The sequence below is a fragment of the Magallana gigas genome, chromosome 9 (genome assembly GCF_963853765.1).
Source record: "Magallana gigas chromosome 9, xbMagGiga1.1, whole genome shotgun sequence".
Classification (NCBI taxonomy): Eukaryota; Metazoa; Mollusca; class Bivalvia; order Ostreida; family Ostreidae; genus Magallana; species Magallana gigas.
The window spans coordinates 16,469,712-16,481,527 of NC_088861.1; the positions used below are offsets into that span (position 1 = coordinate 16,469,712).

The following is an 11,816-nucleotide window of genomic DNA, read 5'->3' on the forward strand; positions in this document are numbered from 1 at the left end:
AAAAAACCCCAGAAATCCTAATGGTGAAAAGACAAGCAAGTTTTCACTCTGTTGAAATCCGTTTTTTTTTTCAATTATGAACTGATAGTTGACTGAATTATACGCACGCACTTTAAGATGACATTTGGTAACCATGATAATTAGCTTCAATAAAAAGGTGATTTACTTGCATATGTAGTGTATCAGAGAGGTGTACATCGAAGTTTTATTTTGTATTTGAGCGTCTTAATTAGGTGAAACTGATTCAACAATAAAACAAAAAGAACAAAATATTATTAATATGTATTAATCAGATTAAAATTATACGTCAGTTTTATGTTTCCATAAACTTCTACAAGAATCAAATCGAACTTGCCTTCGAGTTTATCCATGACAGTAAAATCCTTTGACGGTCCTTCAAAAAAATATAAAAATTAAGAAATAATGCAAACGAAAAGAAACAATTACTAATTGTACTACAAACCTAATTTATTATTTTGTGGTCATAAAATACATTACACTATGTGTTCCAAAATACAATATAAATTATACAATTTAGCAATACTTGTTACATGTACATGTATATAGTGTGGTTAAAAAGAAATTATTAATGTTATCTGACAAACATGAATATGATGATGTTAAACCGTTCCTATCTGATACAGGAATATAAGGGGACGATATATTTTACAACTTGGTTGTACAGTCTAAATTCAAAAATATACCCTTTTATGTCAGAAGAATAGTTTTTTTTTATATGTTTGAACATAAAATCCATCTTTTTCTAGAGGTCAAAGCTTTGATAACCTTATAAAACACCGTATCGGTATAAATGTTTTAAAAAAGTTTCTGCTTTATATATTGCTTTTATTTTAACACCCCATATTGGATAATATTGTTGGCCTGAGTAATCTTATTATGATTAATTTAGAATCGATATTTAACCAGACGAACGCTAAACCCATTTACATAATTAATAAAATGAAACGTGTTGATAACTTCAGTGAGCTGAAATTTAATAATACTTACTAACTTGATTTTAACTTATCTTGCTCTTACTCACCTGCTCTCTGAATTAAGGTTTCCATTTCTGGTTGGATTGATAATGTCCTTTTAGTGCTCCTCGTTTTTAGTCCTGATTTGTAGACATATTTTTGCTCATTTAACAAGTTTAATAATGTAAATAATGTTTTTTAAAATAAATATATGACAACAGTTTTCTATAGTTAGAAGTAATACTAACTCTCTCTAATGAAGTATCCGCTGACTACTGCAATGATACAAATTACGATCAGCACTATGATGACTGGAGCAACAATAATTGTTGTAAATCTAAATTGGAATCAAAATCAAAAATAAATTTAATATTTTAAATTTTTAAATTCAAATAACTCACGAAACATTTGCTTAAATATTTATACAGCATACACCATTTTACAATAAGCCCATGAACCGTAACAAGTCACCTTAACCTTTTGTGCACCCCCTTGCATTTTAAAAATATTCTAGATGTTGTTGAGTTTAGAAAACATATAATGTATACTGTGTGATAGTAAATAGTACATAATAATACTCCACATATGAAGGCAGTGCCTGTAGATAGTTTATGAAAATTTCAAAATTCAAATTTACCAAAAATAGTCTTATGCTGAATATCAAAATGTGTGTTTCATGGGAGATCTAGAGCTGGTCACGTGTATTATGTTTCATAATAATTCAATAGTATAACGATATTTTGTTAATTTCTATTAGCCCTTGGAGAAAGAATAGAAACTTTAAAAAATTATTGGCGCAACAAAACCTATGACATTGTGTGTGCATTGTTGCAACGCACTTTGAAAAAAATTTCCAAGTGCGTTAAATTTTGGAAAAAGTCAACGCACTTCGATAAAAATTTTCAAAGTGCGTTTAATTTTGGACCAAGTTAACCCACTTAAAAAAATTTTCAAAGTGCGTTATGAAGGTGCATCAACATTTCTTAGTATCGACACTCTTAACACACTTTGAAAAAATATTTTTTTATCACAAATTCTGGAACTGAATTTCTACGAGGGTTAATTAAAAAAAATACGAGGACAATATGGCTGTCCATCATATATTTTTCATGAAAGTCATACTCAGCATATTAATCTGTGCACCAACACTTATGTTACTGATATGCACAGTTTTAGATCATTTGATGAAACGATATTTTTGTTACCCCTTTTTAAAAACAACATGTTTTGTCACCACGGCGCATGGTTACGTTCAAAACATGAGGTCAAGATTAAACAATCACAGTTTATAGATATACCCCATCGGAATATCACGCTTAGTCTCTTGTTCCTTTCTCCTTACAATATAAAATGGCACTGAACCACTGAATATGTTGATTAACATCTTATTTGCACAAATTTGTTCGAGAATCATAAGTTAGTTCTTCAAAGTTGTCATTTTCTAACTGTGTATCTCTTGATTTACAGTAAGGATAACCCTAAACGTCGGTTGACGTTACTTATTTTTTGCCTAAATATTTACAGATAGTTTACTCTCTTTCGGCATTTTTTATATTCAAAATACAAATACCACCACCCCCACAAAATTTATTACAGTTAAACACAAACTTGCAAATAATTAGTTGTTTTTTTTGCACCAATGAACATTTTCACAGCCTGTATCGGTTTTTTCCTGAGTTAAATCGATTCTGTTTGTACTTCTCGTTGCGCCGTGACGTCCGGCGACGTCGATGTTTTTAGTCAATTCTAAATAGGACTATTTGTTTTAGTTACTAATATCTGTTCGACAAAACAAAATATCCCGTCATTATTTAGTACATAGATTACCATGACTATATTTAATTTGATGTTTTAATATTATTTGGTTTTAAGCCCAATTTATAGAGATGTTACTTTCAGCATTATATGGTTAAATGTTGACATAACACAAACTTTGACCGTGCGCCGTGACCTCATTTTTGCAGGATTAGATTCTAAATAATTCCTAGAAATAAAGGAATTTATCAACTTTTTTTCTTGCAAAGTGTTTAAAACTATTGTTAAATTATGTCTCCTAAAATTAGTAATTATATGACGTTAAGTAACATAGATATGACAAAAGGCTTCGTATTTTGTGATTGACCCTCGTAATTTGTTGATAGTATGATGCTTTGTTAACACTCGTGAATCTTATTTACCGTATTTAGTACGGGGAGGGGATGGGTGCTGGTTAACCAAAGATGCAGGTCAAATACAAGTGCATCATTTAATTGATTACAAGATGAAGGTCCCTTGTCACTCCTTTTTGCCTTTCAAAACATATGATATTCAGCAACATTGGGTAAACATTTAAGATCGGAAAAATAAATATGCTCTGTATATGTACATGCAATGTTATTGATAAAATGAGCTGGTAGAACAATAACTTCTCCATTGTGTTAAAGAATCTATGCGTTTCAACAGTAACCCTCTTTTCGTATTCTAATCAAATAAATCATTTCAATAAGATAATGTTAACATTAACGAACATTAAATTATTATAAACTTAAGAATAAGCATTAGGATGTGGGTTAATTTTCTCGCACTGATCTTCTAAAAGATCACATAGTTTTTGATAAACAGAACTAAGGTATCCTTTTTCACTTCATATTTGCAATACGCAAGTTAAAATATATTATACATTGATCTCCATTAATCATATCGTTCGGGCATAGCCCAATATACTAGATAAGAAGTAAATTTGCTGCATTTTCCCCGACAAAGGAAAATACAGTTGCTATGCGATGAAGTTTATGTCATATTTGGATAATTCAAACCTCCCGAATTTTTCTTTCTGTGTAAATTGTCGATGTTGTCTCATGAGAAAAGAAAAAAAATCTCATCAAGAAACTGTTTATCAAGTTGGCTGAGAATGCAATGAGTTCTTTTTTTAATATATCACATTAAGCTACACAAGGTTAAAACAATCATTTATTGTATATATGTGTATTTGTGTATTTTCACTAAACTGTGAACATTTATTTAAAGTGTGTTAATATCGACGATATCAACGCACTTTGAAAAAAGAAATCAAAGTGCGTTGACTTAATCCCAAAATTAACGCACTTTGAAACATTTTTTCAAAGTGCGTAATTTTTCAAAGTGCGTTGTAACAGTGCATGAAATAGAGTTTTTGCATACAGGCTCAGTTAACCAATGTTAATGTTAGTTTATTCTTGCGATCGGCTTTTGGAAATGGGGATGGGGAAAGTTTACCTCACTACTAGTAGTGCCCTACTAGTATTTCTGTATGGACCAGGATTTAATCCGGTTTTTCTTAAATAAATGCTTTCTACTTTTTTAAAGATTATGTTTTGTTTGGTTTTATTTCCTGAAAAAACAACACGTTCGAAAAAAAAAGGCTAAATCTTATGACACTTTCACAGAGACTTCCAATTCAAATAAAATATAAAGCCTGACAATAAATCAGCAATTTTCAGAAAAGGTCAGTTACCTTATCTTCGATTAAAAAAAATCCGTTAATGATATATATCCTACAGAGCTTTGCCAGTAAATGATATTCTCATGATCTTGTTTTTTCTGCAATACCGCCAACTTCATATCCCGCATGAATAACCAAAGAGAACATGTTTTTGATTAAATAAATTAGTCTATACCTTAACTATCCATGCACACAATTTTCTATATTAACTCTTCTCTATTCATTTATTTTTTATTATAGGGTCATCATTTGTTGTGTTTGAGATAACCAATGCCCTTCTCCCTCTACAAATGATACATAGAATGTTATCCATATGTATTTTTAAAAAAAGAAGCTGCTACTTTTTAAGTTTACAGCATTAACATGCTTTTTGACTACTTTTTTATTACTTGTTTATGAAGAATTACCGCCCAAAGGTTTCAAAAATTTATTTTTTTTTTGCAAGAGTTACATGTAAACAGGCCTTAACGGTCTTCTGAATATGATTGTCTATCTTTAGTATGTGTCTTACTAACACCCCCTGCCATCTCTCGGGGCCAGACTGAAATTATTTCCCAATGGCATTTAAAATGAAACAAGGACAGAGCTAAGTGGAACATCACTTTGAGACATGAAATATTTCGGGGAATGTGCTTTATTTAGATTTACATGTAATTATTGAGACTAAATTCTTCTGTGGAAACTTAGAGCATATTTAAAAATATTTACATGCACATGTAACCTTTAATCAGAATAAATATAACACACGTATTTAGCTTTTTGGAAACACGTAGAATTCATTATATCTCCTTTATCACTATTCCCAGGCAGCTCTAGGATTCACAACAAAATTACTATACATTAAAGGTGGTGGTGGAAGTATCATTTACGTGTTTTCAGTTTCCCCCATTCCAAGCAGAGGCTTTAAAGTTTCGAAATTTAGCTTCATTACAAACACTGTGCCGGATACGTATGCAAGTGCCAAGGTGGCATTTTTGCACCCCTCTAAGCTGCATATATCGAAAAATTCAAATATGCCATATTATAGACCATTGCTTAAAGAGTTAACAACCACCTTTGTTATCATTGTATCTTACCTTTTAAAAACAAATTCTTATAGGTAAATATTTTTCCCCGTTGGAAAAACAATATTCCTATAGGGAATTTAAAATTTCCTATCGGAATACAAGAACTTCCTATAGGAATTTCAATTCCGATAGTATTTGATAAAATCCGATAGGAAAACTTAATATCCTGTAGGAAAACTACATGTCTGAATCAAATTCCTACAGGAAATACCATTCTCCTATAGGAAATATAATTCGTATAGGACTTTTAAAAAATCCTATAGGATTGTCAATATTTCCTGGAGGAGAATCAATATGGGATAATAATTTTTAAAGGTAAATATCTCACCTGTCAGGTGAAACACGCTTAAAACAAAAGTGTTTATATACTCTCTAGACAATGGTCTATCATTTGGTATATATAGATGTTTTCGAAACTGCATCTTAAGCGGGTGCAAAAATGCCACCTTGGCACTGGCATAATTATCCGGCACAGTGTTTATAGTTACTTACATTAAGCACTGAATCTGATCGTTCATGTAAGTTTTTTGTTTTAATAAACATCACGGAACATACATGTAGGTGAAGATCTGTACACTGCTTAGTGGGAGTATTCGGGTTGACATGTTGTATGTCAATAATTGTGGATGGAGTTACATATCTGTAGCTAAATAGATATGAAAGGAAATCCCATCGATTAGTGTTGACGAGACTCGTCAATCAAAAATCTTAAAGGATGATCGATGTTTTGGCTTGTATGTGAAGTTGTGTAAGACCTTTTAATTCATTATGTTCAATACTGAACTCAAGACGCACGAACCCGATATGGTACCACCAATAGGTCATCTCAATATCAAAGGCAAAGTAAGATGATTGCAGCATGAAAATGGGTGATATATTACAACTGATGAAAATCTGCCCTTACTCGTTGTCTGGTATGTATGGTGTCGATGTCGTGTTCAGTGGTATGGTTGTTGAAAAATTCCCATTTTTTCTGTAAACAAGCTTATAACAGCCTTGGTCTGAAATAGTTATATTATATTTTGTATAATAAAAAAAGTCTGAGTATTTTTTTTTTGCTAAAATGACTGTAATATAAACACCATTTATAGAAAGTGCAATTATTGAAAGGAAAATTAATGATATTATTCATCTATTTGATAAAACGCGCATCACCTACATAAAAGACAAAAAAGAATAGAAAAGCATGGGACTAATTTGACACTGGAAAACTAATTTACTTAATTTAGATAAAGTTTGAAAGAAATGCCACCTTACAATTGTAAGCTTCCGTTGATTGATATGGATAATTACACTTTGGAAATGTTTTCTCGTTACATGGAGATTCATAGTGGCTTTGAATGACTCCCCCAACGACATTAAATTCCGTACAATATCCTAAAAGTAAACACAAAAATATTAATAATTTCATATTTTAAGAAAGAATTTAAAATTCTCCTCTGAACTCAGGGATTCAAAATTTTTAACAAAATGTAATTCAATATACAGTGTATATTACCATGAATTAATTTTTGTGGTGCACACACTTCTATTGTCTCATTTACGAATCCGTTTATTACACAATGATAAACAAATTTCTCAGCTTCAGTACATGTTTGCTCGGTTGCTTGACAGTTCTTGTTTTTTGCAGCGCTTTCCCATTCTTCTTTGGACATGGGACAAGATGGCACGCTTACCACACTCTCGATGGCTTCAAGACATTTACCATTCGCAACTCTGCACATCTTTTGTAGATAAATAAGACAACTTCTAGTATTTCGAATCTTTCTTTTCACAAACACATACGCAAAGAAAAATTAATATTTGAATTCGTAAAAATGATATAAATATGTTTTTAATTACCAATACATGAACAGAATATTACCTGTAAAACTAGCATCAACAGTATCAGTGGCACACGGGCGCAGGATGTCATTTTACCTCTCTAAAATGTAAACGTTTGCAAAACTGATAAACATATTTATAGTACATCAAATGGGGCAATTCATTACTCAGTGTCTATGTACATATACTTTGCAACATTTACATTCAAGACAATTAAAGATAGGTGTGGTCGACCTTAAACTATGTGTTTCCATGTATGTTATCCATTTTAATGAAATAGTTATATATTTATAATGGAAAAAATGGCAATAATCATAACTACTTTTGTACATATATGTAATGTTGCAATATTTCCGGTTTCATATCAAGTTTAGAAATGTAAATACTAGTAAGTCATATATCGAAAGTAGATTTAACATTACATAATAGGTATATCCATGGGTTTTTTTTTTCAATTAAAGATAATGAGCATATGATAATGACCATATAATAATGATCATATGATAATGATTTTTACTACAAATAATGTGCTCATTTACCAAGGTCAAATACCAAATTTGAAATGTTATATCAAACCGAAAGTAAAATCTTAAAATGTATCTGGCATTGAAATCATATAATCTACATTCTAACATCGATATTTTATCCTTGATCCAATGAATTTTTATCAAGTATGCAAGATACAATAACAAGCATAATTCGAGTATCCTGAAGCGCTTACTGAATGATGATACTTAGAATACTTCAATCTCCTTCCGTCCATTTCCTATCCTTACTTTGTCGCCTTTATCGCGCAGCCGCAAACTACTTGTGACCTTTCTTAAATAAATTTTAAAAATCTGAAATTTATATACATATATGAATAAAATATTCTAAAGACTAGTGCTTTGTTTTTATTGTTTGAAAAAACTGAAATCTAAATAGAAAGACAGATTTTTTAAAATCGTTTTAAATAATGACCCAAACGAGTGCAGACATTCCTTGACCTACTAAAATCGATACGGTACATAGTTTATTCCAGGTGCATTCACCTGTATATGCACAGCGTAAAGATAATGGAAAACAAATGTCCTTTAATATCCATTGAATACAAGGGGTTTCATAGTTCATTGGAAAGTTGATAAATACGCAAAAAAATTTTCATTATATTTTAGTAACTTGTTGTTTATTGGATGTTTTTTTCTGTTTGGTTTTTTGTTTGTTTAGGAATTTGTTTTTTTGTTGTTTTTTTTTTGGGGGGGGGAGGGGGGGGGGTTGTTTTGTTTTATTTGTTTGACTTTTTAATGCCGTTATGTAAGTAAAGACGTAAAGAGCTGATGGTTTTAACATACTTTATTCAAAATATTTTTTTTTCAAACCAGGAAGAAATGCTTATTCTAGATTTGTAGTCAATTAATAACATTAAATGTAATTCACAGTTGACATTGTTTCCTGGTGTTTCCCTCAGATCAATGATGCTTACACTTGCTTTATTCTTAACGTTCAATGTATTTAAGTTGACAGAGAATAGTTTTTGCGCAGGGTAAGTCCTTTTGAAAATTTAATTCGTTATCAGTGTGTTTACTACATGTATGAATAACTTTAAAATTATACATATTTACATTTTTAATTCTTTAATTTTAGAGTTAGTGGAAAAGTGTGTTGTGATGGTTTTATGCTAAATCCCTCAACCGGACTGTGCCAAAGTAAGTGTGGTACAATTTATAGACTGAATTAAAAGACATCTTTACGTATGTACATGTAAATATACGTTATTTTTTTTACATGTATAGTTTTTTACCAATTACGTAAGAACATATATCTGTTTAAAAATAAACAGAATGAATTATTATGTAAAACTGGACTTGTCCACAGGACCTAATGATTTTTGCCTAATGTTGCTAAATTGTTGGCAACTATTGATCTGCATGTAAAATGCATACTTATATCTACAAAGCGTTAAAAATGTGGCATACACCACCTGTGTTACACGTAATTTTAATTAAATCAAAATCTGTCTAATCATATTGCGTAACCATAACTTGTTTTAGAGTGTCCCGTAGGATATTATCGCCGCAATTGCTCCGAAAAATGCATCTACCCTACGTACGGAATGGAATGTCAGTCTCAATGTGAATGTTCCCATGAAAAGTGCAACTTTGTAACTGGTTGCTTGAAGGGAGGTGAAGACGCTACAAACAATCAAATACGTAAGCATAGTTTATATCTGAGTTGTAAGCTTTTCATTATTCAATGATATTAGTAGGTTTGGGAGTTTTAATTATAAAACAGGTTGATTTCATTTTATATGAAATATTATACCACTTCATAAATGACTGAAAAAGGGTTAATTTATAGCATGTAGAATTGTTCATACGTATACGTATGTTTTCGATTAGGTTTTTGGTTTTGATAAAAAAAAATGTCGGGTACTTTTTATAATTGATGAAAAAAGAAACCACTTTTTTCTCAGTTTTATTTTACATGCACACATTTTGTGCGAACCCTTAAAAATTGTAAAGTATTGTTTTTATTTTTATTCATCGAGAATACAATTTTGGCATTAATTTGAAAAAAAAGTATTCCTTGCTTACTTTGATGATTATTGTTCGTAAGGAAGATGAATTGATACTTTCAATGTTAAAGATTTAGATATTTACAATACAAAATCCTTTTCTTCTTTTTGTACAACGTGAAATTGGTAACCAACCGTAACTTAATCAACAGTATTTATTAAATTTAAGGATCAACAAAGGGAGTGACAGTCAAACCATCGACTCAGTCTTCGACCGTTAGATTATTGAGCATTTCTGTTGAATACCAAACTGTTGAGTACGCTTTTTCTCATGACATAAACAAATACAGCGATACTACATTGTCTATTGTGCCTCCAGGCATTGATTTGCTTACAGACAATTTAGTAGTGCGTATTATAATCAGCTTAATTGGAGTGTTTGTCTTTTGCTTTGCCATATTTGTTTTTACGTATATGTATTTCAAATGCTTCCGGAAGACAAACAATGCTGGTGGTGGAGTAAAAGAGAGCGAGTGGCAAGCTCAGTACAAATCGTTGAGTTTTGATGCAATTGAACCCCAGCTGATTCCATTAAATCCCGGTCAACAGGGGCGGGTGAATACAGATTTCACATACCTTACTCCAGTGTTTAGTGGCAATGAGAGTCGAGAATCACGTCGCACTGGGGAAAACGAATTAAGAAATGAAAACGAGATATTACCTGAGACCCATTTACAAGAACAGAGAGTTTGCAACCAAAAAATTACCAGCAGACAGGATGAACCAAACAGTACACATGATGATGTTCAAGAGCATGTCTACATCGAGATTACGGAACAAAAAATTGAAAGTTCGATATTACATGCAGGTCCTCCTGAAAATGAAAACAAAAGGGTTACATAAACTAATGCTAACAAGGAATAACTCTTACCGAATCTGATATAAAAATATTCATTGATGTTTAAAGCAGTGTCTACATGTATGTACAAGAATTAGGGTTTTCAAAATTATACAAAATAAGACGATTTCTATTTTATAGATGCATTTTTCGTTTCATTTCTGTAGTACATGTATATGTAGTAAATTTGTTTCATTTATGTAGTATATGTGATCAAATAAACTTAAAATATTAATTGAAGCATATCAGGGTATTTTTGATATATGCGATACCAATTCTGAAAACTTGAAAACTTCTATAGCAAAAACTTTGTTCGATATGTTCAAAATAAAAAAAATCTTAGTATATACCCTCCCTCCCCCCCCCCCCCCAAAAAAAAAAATAAATGTTCATAGATACTAATGCTGAGCCTTGTCTTCATGAACATAATATTCTTAAAGAGTCAACATAAACAACATATAATACTTAAGACAAACAGAACAGATCTAAAGATTCCATAACTTCTTTCTTCCTAAACAAATGCAGCAGTCTAATCGAGAAACCTTGTTAAAAGTTTTAAACAAGGCATGGACTAAAAAGGAACTCTTTGTATTAAAAATGCTCGCCATGAAGTATAGGACTGATGCTTGTTCTTTGAAGTATATAATATATGCATACTATCATTACAGATAAATAAAACTCCATTTAATTCAGTAAAAGTTTAAACTGCAATTTTGTTATTAAATTAGACATTATTATTACTGATCTAGTCATATTATCACATCAGTATTATTAATTTTCACAGCACATACCTCCCTGATACACACTTGCTCAAATATTTACAATAGAGGTAAACTTCTTAAACAAAAAAGCATTCTAACTGCATGATTCAAGTAAAGCATAAAAATCAAGGTTTGGAATGAACGCCTCCTTTATATTTAAAATCGTTTATCTTGCATCCCATGCTCTTAATATAAGCATTAACAACAGGTAAACAACTTTACTTTTGAGTTTTGACAATTAAGGAAAAAATTGAAAATTTTAATATAGATAGATAGAAAGATGGATAGATAGATAGATAGATAGATAGATAGATAGATAGATAGATAGATAGATAGAT

General features: G+C 30.9%; 2 protein-coding genes across 2 annotated transcripts; one reads left to right on the forward strand and one right to left on the reverse strand.

The window, feature by feature from the left end:
* Nucleotides 1-28: 28 nt before the first annotated feature.
* On the reverse strand, nt 29-8,121 carry LOC136271690 (uncharacterized). The gene is made up of 8 exons (XM_066072103.1): nt 8,047-8,121; nt 7,366-7,425; nt 7,000-7,225; nt 6,759-6,878; nt 6,406-6,502; nt 1,223-1,311; nt 1,043-1,114; nt 29-394 (listed from the first exon to the last, which is right to left on the reverse strand). Exons 1-8 carry the CDS (start codon nt 8,086-8,088, stop codon nt 276-278), a joined length of 825 nt encoding a protein of 274 aa, XP_065928175.1. The 5' UTR covers nt 8,089-8,121; the 3' UTR covers nt 29-275.
* A 570-nt stretch (nt 8,122-8,691) lies between these two features.
* Nucleotides 8,692-10,856, forward strand: LOC117690678 (uncharacterized). Its single transcript, XM_066071673.1, has 4 exons — nt 8,692-8,847; nt 8,949-9,010; nt 9,356-9,514; nt 10,049-10,856. The coding sequence occupies exons 1-4, from the start codon at nt 8,777-8,779 to the stop codon at nt 10,720-10,722; spliced, it is 966 nt and encodes a 321-aa protein (XP_065927745.1). The 5' UTR covers nt 8,692-8,776; the 3' UTR covers nt 10,723-10,856.
* The last annotated feature ends 960 nt before the right edge of the window (nt 10,857-11,816 follow it).

What these genes read in the sequence shown, in the direction of transcription:
- LOC136271690 (XM_066072103.1), bottom strand. Translation starts at nt 8,088, where the DNA reads ATGGACGGAAGGAGATTGAAGTATTCTAAGTATCATCATTCA. An exon ending in TGTTGATGCTAGTTTTACAG is followed by an intron (nt 7,226 to 7,365) that starts GTAATATTCTGT and finishes TATCTACAAAAG; the next exon opens with ATGTGCAGAGTTGCGAATGG. An exon ending in ATCAACGGAAGCTTACAATT is followed by an intron (nt 6,503 to 6,758) that starts GTAAGGTGGCAT and finishes TAACTATTTCAG; the next exon opens with ACCAAGGCTGTTATAAGCTT.
- LOC117690678 (XM_066071673.1), top strand. Translation starts at nt 8,777, where the DNA reads ATGATGCTTACACTTGCTTTATTCTTAACGTTCAATGTATTTAAGTTG. An exon ending in GAGAATAGTTTTTGCGCAGG is followed by an intron (nt 8,848 to 8,948) that starts GTAAGTCCTTTT and finishes CTTTAATTTTAG; the next exon opens with AGTTAGTGGAAAAGTGTGTT. An exon ending in CTCAACCGGACTGTGCCAAA is followed by an intron (nt 9,011 to 9,355) that starts GTAAGTGTGGTA and finishes AACTTGTTTTAG; the next exon opens with AGTGTCCCGTAGGATATTAT.